This window comes from Megascapheus bottae, chromosome 14 (assembly GCF_031878675.1).
Source record: "Megascapheus bottae isolate mThoBot1 chromosome 14, mThoBot2.hap1, whole genome shotgun sequence".
Taxonomy (NCBI): domain Eukaryota; kingdom Metazoa; phylum Chordata; class Mammalia; order Rodentia; family Geomyidae; genus Megascapheus; species Megascapheus bottae.
In genome coordinates, this window is record NC_143522.1 from 41727187 (window position 1) to 41743591 (window position 16405).

General features: G+C 38.5%; 1 protein-coding gene across 6 annotated transcripts in view; it reads left to right on the forward strand.

The window, feature by feature from the left end:
- Positions 1 to 14338, forward strand: part of Klhdc1 (kelch domain containing 1) — a 58993-nt gene extending 44655 nt beyond the window's left edge. For 4 of the 6 annotated variants that reach the window (XM_090345050.1, XM_090345046.1, XM_090345047.1 and 1 more), the window contains 3 exons: positions 4377 to 4461; positions 7819 to 7871; positions 14041 to 14338. In XM_090345050.1, the coding sequence (XP_090201176.1) occupies positions 4377 to 4461; positions 7819 to 7871; positions 14041 to 14209 (307 nt within the window). In that variant the 3' untranslated portion in view covers positions 14210 to 14338. Of the gene's footprint in view, positions 1 to 4376; positions 4462 to 7818; positions 7872 to 9299; positions 9490 to 14040 lie in introns of those variants that run through there. The other 2 variants (XR_016537619.1, XM_090345049.1) reach the window with 2 other exon arrangements.
- The last annotated feature ends 2067 nt before the right edge of the window (positions 14339 to 16405 follow it).

The following is a 16405-nucleotide window of genomic DNA, read 5'->3' on the forward strand; positions in this document are numbered from 1 at the left end:
AAAAAGCAAAAACATAAATTAAGAAACTGAGCATCATTTTCTTCATTTCTGAAATGAGTTTAGCCACCTAATCTGTAAGGTTTTTTTAAATTATACGAATACATTAATTGTAGCAGTAGTAAAATATGTCTAAGTTTTAAATGACTATATTTCAACCCTTTCAAATCTGTAATTTGAACAAAACAACTATTGTCAATAATATACTAGTTAGAACTAGAGCTATGTAAAGAGATTTCTTTTGATTCAACTGATGTGTCATGTAAATAATATGCTTTATTAGAATGTTTAGGTGATAAGTTTAGAGCAGCTGTGAGAGAACATATACTGTCAGTCTGTAGAAAACACATCAGTTTGCAAGCTAGATGTCACCAAAACCAAGGCAGGAAAGGCTTTCCAGTGTTCTTCGGTGATGAAGTCCAGGCCAGAGTTTCCCTCAGGCAGATAAGACAGAGGCAGATCTATCTTCAGGTATGAGGTGAGGAGGAGAACAGGTGGGATACAGTTGAGTGTAAGGAGAATATATATGTGTATATAAGTTTAATGAAAGTGACAATTTGCTTAACATCTAAGTGCATTTTGTGCAAACATTTCCAAGTTATAATTTGAAATATAAGCTGCCCCATTCTCCCTTTACAATTCTGAAGCAGGGCTTCTCAACCTCAGTATTACAGACATTTTAAACCAAACACTTCTTTATTGTCAGGGTGTTCTGTGCACTGTAGCATGTTTGGCAGCATCCCTTTGACCTTTTCCCCTAGATGTGAAGAATCCTCTCTCCAAATTGTGGCAACCAGGAAATGTATTTACAAATATTATTAAATATCTCCTTTGGAACACTGTTGTACACTGTAAAACCCTTCTCTAGGCCTCACCTTGACAAAACAGTGCTAGTTGAAAAATTGTTTGTAGCCGGGCATCAATGGCTCACACCTGTAATCTTAGCTACTGTGATCTGAGGATCATGGTTCAAAGCCAGCCCCGGTAGGATAGCCTGTAAGACCCATTGTCTCCAATTAACCACTGAAAAGCCAGAAATGGCACTGTGGCTCAAAGTGGTAGATCCTTAGCTCTGTGTGAGTACAAAAGCTCAGGAACAGGGACAGTGCCCAGGTCTTGAATTCAAGCTGTAGGACTGGCACCAAAAAAGGAAAGAAAGAAAGTGTGGTCCACCATACCTGAAATCTGTATAGATGGCTGTCAGCAAGGACCTTTTTAATGGGTCCCTAAAAAGCCTCAGATAAAGTGTTGTCAAGAGCTTTAAGTTCTGTTGAGTCCTATGAGTACTGCCAAGATCACCCAGAGCACCCCCAGAAGTGGAATCTATCCTTCCCATACACAAGTCCCCATAACACAGACTATGTTCTTGCAAATCTCTACCAATCATGGCCCAACATATGATTTGGAAAATTAAACAGAATATTTCCCATACACAATATGTTTTGTTTGTATCCTGAGTCACAAATGCATTTGTCACTGGATGTGTGTGTGATTGTTAGAAAATTTGGTTTAACAAATTGTGCATATTCTCACTTTGCACTTGTGGGATTTAAAGTAAAAAAGATTAATGTGCTAAACTGTTTATATTATCACTTGTCATATATTTTATTACTAAATAAAAGTTACTTGGGAGGTGGAGATCAGAGGATCATGGCTCAAGGCCAGCCCGGGCAGAAAGAAGTTCATGAGACTCCATCTCAACCAATAGCTGGGTATGGTGGGACACATCTCTTATACCAGCTACATGGGAAGCACAAAGGCTGTTATCCTCAATAATCCTCAATAATACAAGAGAGCATGAGGATTGCATGCCAGACCAGTCTGGGCATCAAGTGAGACTCTAATGCAGAAAGGAGCTGGAGACATGGCTCAGGTGGTAGAGCGCTTGTCAAGCAAGCTCAAGGCCTTGAGTTCAATCCCTAGCACCTCCAATTAATAAAGATTTTTTTTTTTGCCACTCCTGGGCCTTGAATTCAGGGCCTGAGCTCTGTCCTTGGGTTTTCTCAAGGCTAGAGTTCTACCACTTGAGCCACAACAGCACTTCTAGCCTTTTCTATGTATGTGGTACCAAGGAATTGAACCTGGGCCTTCATGCATGCTAGGCAAGCACTCTACCACTAGGCCAAACTCCTGGCCCCTAAACAAAAAATTTTAATTAAAAAAATGTGGAAGTATTGAAGTTTTGAGAACTATAAAATTATTTTTAGTGAATGGTGTGAAATTGGAGATGGTTATGTGCTAAATGCCCTAATCCCTTAAGAAATAATTTGTGGAGGTGTGGGGATGTGGCTCAAGTGATAGAATGTCTGTCTATTAAACTCAAAGATTTGAGTCCAAACACTAATGCCACCAAAAATAAGTAAAATTAAAATTAAAGTAAAAATTAAAAAATGATTTGTGCATTTGATCACTGGATAAATTATACTGGTACTTATATTTAGTTTTTCTAATCAAAACTTTTAAATACCTACTGGGTGCAGAATACCATATTTTTAGAATCATAAAATTAGAATACCCAAGTTCAAGTGGAACGCTGGTATGCAATCCTGATGGTTCTAATGGAACCCCTTAATGGGTGTCATTTGTTTGATTGCTAAATTGTAAATAATCCCATTCTGGTGGATTGGAAGCTTCTAGTGGTATCACTGAAACTGGATAGACATGCACACATCAGTTTCTATTAGTCAGCAAGCTGGGCTACAATGGTAGAAATTTTCTGACTTATGGACCCCAGTCTTTTTCAGAAGCTAGAAGAGCAGACCCACAAACACACACACACACACACACACACACACACACACATATCAGATAGATCAAATAGTGGCTAGTAGATAGAGTAGTTTACCTTCAAATAAAAAGTAGGAAAGTAGGGCTGGGAGTTTGGCCTAGTGGTAGAATGCTTGCCTGGCAAGCATGAAGACCCAGGTTCGATTCCTCGGTATCACATATATATATAAAAAAAGCCGAAAGTGGTGCTGAGGCTCAAGTGGTAGAACTCTAGCTTTGAGAAAGTCCAAGGACAGTGCTCAGGCCCTGAGCTCGAGCCCAGGACTGGCAAAAAGAAAACAAACCAACTAGGAGAGTATAAAATGATCATGTAAATATGGACACATGTTGAATAAAGATGTCAGCAGAACCAGTTTGGATAGGTTATTTGGAACACTTCCTGAAGATTGAGCCTGTTTTTAAGGCTGCAGAAAATGACATTCTTCCACGCATAAGAAAAAAGGATTACCAAAACACAGAGATAGATATAAGCTTTTGCTTTAGAATAAGCAAGGAAATAGAGTTGGCTAGAAAAGAAACAATAATTGTAAACACTGGGCTAGAACAACAAGCTACTGTAGCAAAGGTGCTTCTTGATCAAGGAATTTTCTTTTCTTTTTTTGGCCAGTCCTGGGCCTTGAACTCAGGGCCTGAGCACTGTCCTTGGGCTTTCTCAAGGCTAGAGCTCTACCACTTGAGCAACAGCACCACTTCCAGCTTTTTTCTATGTATATGGTCCTGAGGAATGGAACCCAGGTCTTTGTGCATGCTAGGCAAGTACTCTACTGCTAGGTCAAACTGGCCCTTGATCAGGAAATTTTCATGGAGGCTATAGCTGCCAACAATTTATATTTCAAATAGCTAGAAAAGGCCAAAGTTCCAACAAAAAAGATGAATATTTGAGGAGCTGGAGATGGTAATTCTTATTTTAGCACTGCATACTGTATACATGTATCGAATGGTATATGCAAATAGTATGTGCCAACTAAGATGTGGTGTGTGTATATGTGTGTATGCAAGCTAAGGACCAAACTCAGAGATTTACACTTTCTAGGCAAGCATTCTTCATTGAGCTAAACCCCCAATTTTTAAATGGTTAAAATATTTGAAAAGTACTATTTATTAGCTTTCTGTAGCTGGGAAGATTAGGGACAAAAAATAAAAACAATGACATATGGTATTCTGTATCCAGATTGACAGGTGATTTGATTATAGAAATGTGTAGGGAGTGCCACATTGAATTTGCCAACTGGTGTGGGACAGAAAAGGAAAGAAAGGGGAAAATACAATGAGAACAGTAACCTGACAGATACACTAGTAAAAGGGACAGGAAAGGTGCCTGATGCAGCAACAGAGAGTACAGTTCCTTTTTAATTTATATTCTTTCATTGATAGTATGCATGAGATGAAGGATTAGAAAAGTTGGGAGATATAATAGAGCTTTAGGAATCATTTCCTTAACTGAAATGATGTCATTTCATGACCTCTAGAGAAATGTTTAAAGCTATTCCCATTTGAAACAGGTTAACCTTAAAGTATATAGTTTGGAATTGATTTACATACCATATCCAGTCCTTCTTAGTATTTCACTCTGCTCATAATTTCACTTATAGGTTATGGCACACAGCCTGTTTGGGAAAAGAAAATGAAATAATGGTATTTGGTGGAAGCAAAGATGATTTACTTTCTTTGGACACAGTAAGAAAATCTTGTATCTAATATTTACTCTGAGTAATTATGCTACTTAAAGTGAATAGATACTCAACAGTAATGTTGTTAACACTGCAAAATATGAAAGGACTTGAAATTTTACTCTGAAGTGAATTTTCTTCAGAATGAAAGGCTTTTGTGACTTATTTTAGGACTTTCTCAGATTTATATATTAAAATAGGCCTCCTGATTGTGTATGGGTGTGCCATCTTTGTTCAAAATCTGTCTATATTTACATGGTCATTTTATACTCTCCTAGTTTTTATTTGAAGGTTAACTACTCTATCTACTACTAACTATTTTATTTGACGTCCATGTGTGTGCATGTGTGTGTGCATGCCAGTTCTGGGGCTTGAACTTAGGACATCGGTACTGTCCCTGAATTTTTTTTTGCTCCATGCTCAAAAGTAGCACTCTACTATTTGAGCTCCACATTTAACGTTTTGGTGATCAGTTGGAGATGAGTGTCACAGCCTGCTCGGCTCAGTGGCTCACACTTGTAATCCTAGCTACTTAGGAGGCAGAGATCTGAGGATCACGGTTCAAAGCCAGCCCACCCAGGCATTAAAGACCAGAGACTCATCCCCAATTAACCACTGAAAAGGGGAACTGGTGCTGTGGCTCAAGGGGTAGGGCATTAGCCTTGAGCTGAAGAGCTCAGGGATAGCACCCCAGGCCTAGAGTTCAAGCCCCGCAACTGAAAAAAAGAAAAAAAAAAAAAGAGTCTCACAGGCTTTCCTGTCCAGGCTGACTTTGAACCTTTATCCTTAGATCTCAGTCTCCTGAGTAGGTAGGATCACAGGTGTGCGCCACTGTGCCCAGCTATGCCAATTCATTTCTCTAGCCAATTATTATAAAAGCAAAGAATGACTCCTATCTTTTTGATTTAAGCTTTATCATAGCATGAGTGATTATGTTATTGGATTAAAGTATCTGTGTATAATGCTTGATTAGAAAAAGAATACCTACATATGTGCTTAATGTAATAACAAATTCCCATGAGATTTACCACCAAAGCCAGTGGCTCACATGTGTAATCCTAGCTACTCAGGAGGCTGAGATCTGAGGATCAAGGTTCAAAGCCAACCCCGGGCACAATAGTACCTGAGACTTTTTTTTTTTTTTTTTTTTTTTTGCCAGTTCTGGTCTTGAGCTCAGGGCCTGAGCACTGTCCTTGGGTTTTCTCAAGGCTAGAGATCTACCACTTGAGCTACGGCACCACTTCCTGCTTTTTTTTTTTTTCTATGTATATGGTACCGAGGAATTGAACCTTCATGCATGCTAGGCAAGCACTCTACCACTAGGCCAAACTCCCAGCCCCTACCTGAGACTCTTATCTCTAACTCCTAGAAAATGGGAAGTGGGGCTTGGCTCAAGGATAGGACAGTAGCCTTGAGCTGAAGAGCTCAGGGACAGTGCCTAAGCCAGAGTTCAAGCCCCATGACCCACCAAAAACAAACAAAAAACAAAAACAAAAACTTAGATCTGAGCCTCCTGAGTAGCTAGGATTACAGGTGTGAGCCACCGCTCCTGGCAAACCCATGAGATTTTTTTTTTTTTGCCAGTTCTGGGCTTGAGCTCAGGGCCTGAGCACTGTCCTTGGACTTTCTCAAGGCTAGAGCTCTACCACTTGAGCCTCAGCACCACTTCTGGCTTTTTTCTATATATGTGGTACCAAGGAATCGAACCCGGGTCTTCATGCATGCTAGGCAGGCACTTTAACCACAAGGCCAAACTCCCAGCCCAAACCCATGAGATTTTTTTTTTTTTTTTTTTTTTTTTTTTTTGCCAGTCCTGGGCTTGAGCTCAGGGCCTGAGCACTGTCCTTGGACTTTCTCAAGGCTAGAGCTCTACCACTTGAGCCTCAGCACCACTTCTGGCTTTTTTCTATGTATGTGGTACCAAGGAATCGAACCCGGGTCTTCATGCATGCTAGGCAAGCACTTTAACCACTAGGCCAAACTCCCGGCCCACCCATGAGATTTTTATCTCCAAATGTGACCCAACTGGTAGAGCACTAGCCCTGAGCACAAAGAGGCTTAGGGACAGCTCCCACACCTTGAGTTCAAATCCCAGTACTGGCACAAGAAAAAAAGAAAGAGAGAGAAAGTGAGGGGAGGGAGGAAAGAAGGAAGAAAAAGGAAGGAAGGAAAAAGGAAGGAAGGAAAAGAAAAGGAAAAAAAGATGGAAGAAAGAAATTATTCAGAGGGAACAGGCTAGAGTGGAGTTGTAGGGTGGAGATCTGTCAGGTGTGTCTGCGATCCTTCAAGAGCCTGACTTGGGTCCCCATCACAGCAATAGGAGCCACCTAGAAAAGAGAACAAAGAGATTTTTCATTGTATTTTACTGTCAGGATAATGTATAGAGGGGTTACAGTTACATTCATCAGGTAATAGGTACATAACTTCTTGAACCTTGATACTCCTCATGTTTTTGTCCCCCTTTCCCTCCTCCTTCCCCCTCCCAATCATCTTGTTTTCCCCCTTCCCTTCCCTATTTCAAATAAACAAATATACCAGGTAACAAATTCAGATACAGTAACCACATGAGATTAACCATAAGGTAAAAAAAGAGAAAAATAAATGATATATTACATTAAGAACAACAGTCACAAAGATGAAACTCTTGTTTCCATATCCTAGATTCCATTTCATTTAGTCTCATCCTGTATGACCTTATATGCATAGCTTTTGAGCTATTGTAGAACAAAGAAATTTTAAAATAAGCTATTTGCATAAATAATGCTTTAAAAAGTGTATTATTACCATTTGTGTGTGTGCGCGTGAGTGTGTGTGTATGTATATATGCGTGCTGATCCTGGGGCTTGAACTCAGGTCCTGGGCACTATCATTAATTTAAAAAGCTGAAGGACCCTACAGCTCTGCCACTTGAGCCATGGCTCCACTTCTAGCTTTGCTGATACTTAATTGGAGATGAATTTCACAGATTTTCTTGCCCTAGTTAGCTTTAAACTGTAATCCTCAGATCTCAACCTCCTAAATAGCTAGGATTACAGGTGTGAGCCACCAGCACTGACTAGTGTTATCATTTTTAACTCACTATTCTAAAAATAATTTATTTCTAATTTTTATATTTACAATTATGTGGACTATTAGGTAAAATTTGGTCACTGAAATTTGGTAACCAAAGTTTGAGGGTAGCAGTTATATGTGTATAGATATGTATGCTTGTGATTGTGTATATATGCATACATATTTGTTACCAGTGAGAGAAATATTTTTGTTCATTTATATTTTCTTTTACATTGATAAAATTGAAAAAGTTCTCCTAATGCACTGTCATTTTTATCAAAATCCCTTATAAGTCCTTCTTTATGTTTATTAGGGTCACTGTAATGATTTATTGATCTTTCAAACACAGCCTTATTCACTACTCAGGTAAGTAAACTAATTTTATATATAATCTACTCATGTAGGATAATTTATTTCTTCCCCTTTTATGGAAGGAGTTATACTTTTAGGTAGTTTATTATGTGAATTCAAGAAAATGTTAATATCTTTTTAAAAGTACAGTCAAATTTTAATGATGAACCCTGTATCATATGATTTTTCAAAATGAAAATACACATCATAATCACATTTTTGTTTTGCCAAACTGCTTTGCATTCACCTGGTAATATTAAACATATTTTAAATCTGACTGTTTAATATTTTGAGTTTTTGGATCTCAGAATATATCCAATAATATGTATGTTATTGATAATATATAAGTATTTATGTATGTATACTTATACATACATAGTATATTTAACAATTTTATTAGTATAAATTCTATAAAGAAGCTTCAATGTGATATTTATAAATTAATATAATGTGCTTTGATCAAATTCATCCCATCTATATTACTTTCTTAATCCCTTTCCCTCCTCCCTTCTCTTGCCAATTTTATTTTGCTTTATTTTTTTTGAGTCCAGGCTCGCCTGGAACTCAGTATGTAGCCCAGGCTGGCCTTGAAGTCAAATATTTCTGCTCAGCCTTCTGAGGGCTAGGATAATGCAAAATAATTGTTGGTTTTTTTTTTTTTAGCTCCACAGCCATTTTTTAAGCCAGTGTGACATATAATACCTTATCTCATATACTTTTGCTGTAAAATTATTCTATGTAACCAATTATTTTGACAATGGGTATAATTCTAGAATTTGGGAGGCTGAGACAGGTGAATCAAACATTCAAGACACGTTTGGACTACATAGCAAGGCTGTGTCTTAAAAAAGGAAGAATGAGAAAGAAAGGAAGGAAGAGAAAGAGAGAAAAAGGAAGGAAGGAAGGAAGGGAGAGAGAAACAAAGTTTTCATGTTTAGTGAGGAAATTGTAGGGAAAGACCCTGTTTTCTGCCTGTGAGGTTTGCAAAGAAGGAAGTGTTTACCAGTGAGTAGGAGTGAGTATTTATGAAATGAGAGTGATCTAGGTGAAGGCATGTGAGGGGCAGGTTGCGGATGGCATGCTGTACTTCCAGAAGTATACTGTAGCTTCCAGATGTTCTACAACTTGAACCAGTTGAAAACCATAAACTGGCTCAAATTAGACTTCCCTAAAATCGTTCTTAACTGTTCCTTGAATAATGTATTAGTTCACAAATTTGTCTGCATGTTAGAATCTCATTGGGAGCTTGAAAAATTATGAATGCCTGTCTTCTATCTCCAAGGATTGTTACTTAATTGGTATTGACATGACCTGGGTTTTAGTTTTGAAATATTTCAATTTAGTTCTAACGTACAGACAAGTTTGGAAAGCACTGCTGTAATGACTAATGATTGGTATTGTGACTCAACTTTCACTATGAACATAACTACTCTCCCTAACTAGATTGCTATTCTTCATATACAAGGATTAAGAAATACATGAGTGTCCACATGGGAAGGCACTGTGCTATGAGAGGAAAAGGCATGGCCAAGGAAGGAGGAGTATATTTGTTTACATGCTGATGGGAAGAAGCCAATAGGGAGTAAGTTGTTGGAAGCAGAAGATGGTGAAGGAAAATTACAGTCATGAGGAGGTAAATTTTAGCAGTCAAATTAGTCCTTGACTGGAAGGAGGATACTTTTACCTTAAAATAGTAGAGGGCTGGGGGAGTAGATCAGTGATAGAGCACTCATCTAGCCTGTTCAAGGTCCTGCACCAAAAAAAGATAATTAATTAATTACCCAATTAGAAAAGAAAGTACGCATCTGAAGACAGAAAAACTTTATTGGGTGGAATAGAGCATTGAGAAAGTTTTAGTTGACAGTAAAAACCATCTGACCAGGAAAAAGGTAGGTATGATATGAGCTTTAAACAGAGGATTAAAGATTTGAAGTCTTTCCTGAGATGGTGGGGGATATATAACATAGTGGCGCTCAGATGACATAGAATATAATTAATACTTGCACTGTGCGTACAGAAGCCTGATTTTCTTCAGCAACTCTAAATAGTCTGTACCAGATAGAGAGAGAGATAATTGACTGAATTTATCCATGGTCGGACTTTGGCTGGGATGGTATAACAGAAACAGTGGCAGGGGATTCGTATTGCTGGCAAAAGAATTGGAGACCAGATACACTAGGCTTGATAGGAAAATCAGGTTAAGTTGCTGAAGTCTTACAATTTGGAGAAATAAGAAGACACAACGAAGTAAGGTGCATTCTACTCTTAAGCACCTGGAAGACTGGAGCAGAAAGATTGTAAATTTGAAGTTTGAGGCCAGCCCAGACTATAATAGAAAATGTTTAAAAAAAAAAAAGGATGGCAGACTTTGTGCCTGTAAGCCCACACCTTTAATGTTAGCCAATCAGGAGGCTAAGGCTTGGAAGATCACAGTTTGATGCCAGTCTGGGCATAGTTAAGAATCTCATCTCTCCAATTAACCAGAAAGAAGCTGGGCTGGATGCCTGGCTTACATGGTAGACCAAGAAAGCCAAGTAAGAATGCGAGGCTGAGTTCAAGCCCCAGTAAATCACACACACACAACGAGAGGCAGAGAGAGAGAGAGACAGAGACAGAGAGAGAGAGATGCACGAATTAGGGCATATAGGAATTAAAAGTATAGCAGGGTGCCAAAGGCTCATGCCTGTAATCCTAACTACTCAGGAGGCTGAGATCTGAGGATGGAGGCTTGAAGCCAATACTTGGCAGAAAAGTCAGAGAGACTTTTTTTTTTGTCGGTTGCCACTTCTGGTTTTCTGGTGGGGTTAATTAGAGAAAAGAGTCTCAAGGACTTTTTTTTGTGCCCAAGGTAGGCTGGCTTTGGCTTTGAACCAAGATTCTCTGATCTCTACCTCATGAATAGCTAGGATTACAGGTGTGAGCCAGACTCATCTCTAATCACAGAAAAAGCTGGGAAGTGGCACTGTGGCTCAAGTGGTAGAATGCTAGCCTTGAGGAAAAAGAGCAAAGGAACAGCACCTAGTCCCAGTTAGAGACCTAGATATTAAAAAGATTCTAGCCCACGATGAGGATATGGAAGCTTAAGATTTTAGGGTAGAATTGACATGGGTAAAGACGGATTGTGGTTAGCCTTGGTCAAAGTCTTCAATGACGAGAGGAGAATGAGTGGTAAGTAGTAAATGAGAAAACCTGAAGTGAAATTATCAAGGTCAGCATGGTGGCATGATCTCAATTTTCCTAGCCACTCAAGAGGTCAAGGAAAGAGCCTCAAGCATCCATTGATAGCCAAGGCAAAAGTAGCAGAGAAACCCTGTCTCAAAAACAAAATAAAAACCCCAAAAGGCTGAGGACATAGCTCAAGGGAGTACCTAAAATAAACAAAACAGCAATTTTAATTGATTTTAATTAGAACAAAGATGGAAATATGGGTAAGCAAAGGTCTGCATAGATTACAGAAATGTTATTCCAGTTGTATGCTAAACACTTGCCCAGCACAAAAGAGAGGTTTAGGAGAGGTGAGAAAGCAGACCCTGATGAGGAAGCTGAAGGCAGCAGAAATGTGAGAAGGTGAAATGACAGACAAGTGCAGGGGCTCGGGTTGAGGCTGGGAGTGAGGGCAGCCATCAGTGTTTCCATGGCTGCACACCTCAGTGCCCTCTGTAATGGTGAGCAAGCTTTGAAACATCAAAGTTTAATTAGAGCAGGGATTCCGTGGCATTTATTGTCCAAATCACAGCCAGCACGATCATTTTATTTTAAAATTTAAGAAGGCATTTAGCAGTTACTGTGTTGACCCACTTCCTAAGAGAAAACAAAGATGAGGAAGGCATAATTCATGTTCTCAGTTCATTCATATATATATATATATATATATATATATGATCTATGGACTTTGGGACTATGTCCATCGTTAATATATTTCTTCTATTTTAAAAATTATATGCATTTATCAAGAAAATATATACAATATGAATGTAATATAAAAGCGTAAGAAGGGGATTGTATTTGGAAGGTACCACCTCTAGAGAAATCAAAGGGCCTCAGAAGATTACAAGCTCAAGTTGTTTGTTATGGGCTCTTTTTTGTATTGCTCCTCCATTCCTCCCTCTTTTTTTTTTGTCTGTCATGGAGTATTCCTCACTTTTGACCTGCTCTTTCTGGGTCAGTTTCAGTCACATGAAGAACACTGGTACAGGCATTTATGGAAGGAATTTGGGGCAGACAGTTTACTTAGGAGAAAAATAAGTATCACATACTTCATAAAAGAAATAGCCCACTCTCAAAAGCTGGGTGCAGTGGCTCATGTCTGTAATCCTAGCTACTCACTGAGATTTGAGGGTCTTGGTTCAAATCCAGCCTGGGCACAGTAAAGACCCTGAGACCTTTTTTTGTGGGGGGGGTGGGGGTCATGGGGTTTGAACTCTGGGCCTGGGCTCTGTCCTTGAGCACTTCAGCTCCAGGCCGCCGACCTACCCCTGGGCTTGGGTGTTGTCTCTGAGCTCTTTAGCTCAAGGCTAGCACATTACCCCTGAGCCACAGCCTTAGGTAAGATAGAGTCTCAGGATCTTTAGTGCTGAGCAAGCTTTGAACCTCAATCCTCAGATCTGAGTAGCTAGGATTACAGGAGTGAGCCACCACTAAGGCAAAGACCTTTATCTCCAATTAACCACTAGAAAATTGGAAGTGGCTCAAGGGGTAGGATGGTAGCCTTGAGCCGAAGAGCTCAGGGACAGCGCCCAGCCCCAGAGTTCAAGTCCCTCAACCGACCAAAAAAAAGAAAAGACCACTCTAGAGAAGGCAAAATAGTTACTGGGTGAAGTAGAGATTTGTGGAGATTGATTTGCAGCAAACTAACCGGCTTTGAACCTAACAGAAATGTGTCTCACTAGTAAAGCACTTGGCTTACATGTGCAAAGCCCATGGTTCTGGCCTATGCAGTAAGGTAAAAAAGGGAAAGAAGGACAGATATAATTAAATATTAGCTAGGTGTTCACATCTGTAATCCTAGCTATTTTTTTTAATACCAGTTGAGAGGCAGAGATAGGAGGATCTAGGTCAGACTGGCCTGAGCAAAAGTGTGAGATTATATCTGAAAAATAGCCCACAGCAAAAAAAGCTGGGATGTAGCTCAAATGTTAAAATGCTAGGTTAGTAAACATAGGCCCAGAGTTGAAAACCCCAATACCACAAAAAAAGAAGTTAACTCTGAATCTGATTTTTAGAGAATCAGAAATGTACTTTATTTTGAGTTATAAGCATGACTACATATTAGTTGTATAAATTAGTGGGATTCGCCATGTTTCCATACATGCATGTATCACACATGCATTGATCCTGTCCATCACCCTTCTGTTCTCTCCCCATGTCTCATCTTTCTCCCTGAAGTCTGAATCTTTTTAACTAAAAATACTATGGGGGCTGGGAGTTTGGCCTACTGGTAGAGTGCTTGCCTAGCATTCACAAGGACCTGGGTTCCATTCCCCGATACCACCACATACATAGAAAAAGCCAGAAGTGGTGCTGTGGCTCAAGTGGTAGAGGTCTAGCCTTGAGAAAGCCCAAGGACAGTGCTCAGGCCCTGAGTTCAAGCCCCAGGACTGATTTAAAAAAAAACTATTATGCATGGGTAAGTTATATTTTCTGTTTCAGTTAGATTTGAGTCAGATACAGTTTGGGTGCAATAAAAATACATGACTAGCCTGGCATTGGGGCTCACACTTGTAATCCTAGCTATTCAGGAGGCTGAGAGCGGAGGATTGTGATTTGAAGCCAGCCTGGCAGGAAAGTCCATGAGACTCTTATCTCTAACTAGCCATCAAAAGCTGATAGTGGGGGTGTAGCTCAACTGGTAGAGTGCCAGTGTTGAACATCAAAAAAGCCATGCTAGATAGAGTGTGAGGACCTGAGGTCATTCCCCATACCAACATACACACAACTGTTGTGCTCTAAAAAAAATCTTATGTTCTAGTACAAAGGAAATTGTTATATGAAGTTTTTATAATTATTTTTATTTTTAATTATACTTAACTGTAGGGTAGACAGTTTAGCTTAGTGGTAATGTGCTTTTCTAGTAGGCCCTGATTTTGATCCCTAGCTCAGCTAGGGATCAGATTCTTAATTGTAAATATTTGATATTATAAATTTGGGTTTGAAGACTAATAATTCTATTATGTTTTATTTCCAGGTCGTGCCTTGATTGCATTGGTAAAAATGCTGTCATTTTAAAGAGTCAAGTATCTTTATTACCTCCTAAACTTCTTCAACAAGTTCTCAAAAAAATAACATTTTGGACTGCAGCTAATCACAGAGAAGAACAAAGAATTCAAAAGGAAGAAACAGAAAATAAGCATTAGTGGATCAGCTCCAACTGAATTGTTATATTTGCTATATGTCTAATATGTTTAAACATTTTAGTCAGACTGTACATTTACCACCCTCCCCTAATTGCAGGCTTTACTTAAAAGATAAACTTTGAAACAAAATTATTCTGTTAAATTGATTATATGGCATGGGATATGTGGGAATAAGACTCCAGTACAGATTAATTTATATTTACATTTGTAAGCTGACTTTCTTACCAACTACCAAATAATCTTTCTCAAAGTACAATTTTAACAACTTAACTCAATGTGTGCTCTCTACTGGAAGAATTTTGAGAAATTAAGGTCTTCAGAAATCTCCCAGTATACTTGCAGATACCAACTTTCAAAGAGAAAAAAACTTTATTATACTAAAATTATACCTAAATGTCTTCTTAAATGACTGATACTAAATAACAGTTTAAAAACAAAACTAACATAGCTAGCCCCAAATGATACAAGCCAGTACCAATATAGTGTTAACTATTGAATTCTGTCCCATCCAGCCTTTAGAAAGGGTTCTTAGACACACTCCTCACCTTCCACATCTTTATTTCAGCAGGGGAAACATGTCAATGTTGTCTTCATTACCCCTAATATTTGTTTGTTCAGGTATATGTAATATATGTGACCATGTTTTTAAGTATATAAACTGGAAGTTAGCCACACCAGCTTGGAATATTAAGAACTGGTGTATATATATATATATATATATACATATATAATCATATTAAAATACATGTTGTTTTGGGAGAGTGCTTCTAAAGTCATTGTGTAAACTTTTCAGTGGGGTGATGCTGTATAGACTTGATGTTCCAGACACTAGTATGTTCAAATTCAGGTATCTTCCCTTGTATCTTCAGTATTGTCACCCATCCAGAAGTGAGAACTATATATTTTTCAAGATGAAACCTTTGTCAAACATTGTATGTTTTTCATCATATTATCATAGTCATGTGTTTTCATTGGCTTACTATGATTGGTTACTAAAAAGCTTGGTATATAAAATTCTCTAAAATTTAAAATGCTATAAAATGAATATATATATAATTTATAGTGACAACTGTAGTTTGTAGTACTTCATCAAATTTCAGAGATATCTTTTATATATGTACTGTATTTTGGATGTATAAAGCTATTTATGTATTTGAATATTTTGTGTTTATTTATTGTACAAAGTATACACAATTACTGTTTCATAGTTTTGTCACTGTGAACCAATCATTAAGAGTTGATTGCAAAAAAGTTAAGTGAATTTTGTTTTTCTTTCTATTTTTAGTCTTTGTAACAGATTTAGAGAGTATATTTCACAACTAATGTAATCTTAAAAGAAACTACCTTACCATGAACATTTAAAGCAGCTCATATATTTAAAGCAAAAATATATCAAAACCTCATTGGATCCTGACATGGTGAATGACTGTAATCCTGGCAACAGAGAGGCTAAAGCAGGAGGTAGTCAGGTTTGAGGCCAGTGGGGCTATGTCATTTCAGGCCAGCCTGGGATACATAACTACATCCTGTTTGAAAGCAAAACAAAAGAACGTAATTGCTGGGTGCCTCGTAGTTCATGCCTGTAATCCTAGCTACTCAGGAGGCTGAGATCTGAGGATTGTGGTTCAAAGCCAGCCTGGCACTAAAGTCCATGAGACTCTTATCTCCAATTAAACACTAGAAAACTGGAAGTAGTGCTGTGGCTCAGGGGTTGGGTGGTACCCTTGAGCTGAAGAGCTCAGGGACAGAATTCAAGCCCCAGGACCAACATAAAAAAAAAAAATGGGAGTTTGGCCTAGTGGTTAAAGTGCTTGCCTAGCATGCATGAAGACCCGGGTTTGATTCCTCGGTGTCACATATAGAAAAAAAGCCGGAAGTGGTGCTGAGGCTCAAGTGGTAGAGCTCTAGCCTTGAGAAAGTCCAAGGACAGTGCTCAGGCCCTGAGCTCAAGCCCAGGACTGGTAAAAAAAAAAAAAAAAAAACAACTTTAAAAAGCTGGATTAGTTCCTTCAAAACACACACTCATTTGGGCTTTGAGAATGAAATTAAAAAAAATGAAATTCCATATATAGAGAACACATAAAAACAATGCTTTCCTTTTTTCTTCCCTTCCTCCCTCTTTTTCTTTCTCTCCCTCTCTCTCTTTTTCATCTGAAACCTTAGTGCTATTATTTGCTGAATATGCTATGCCACTTC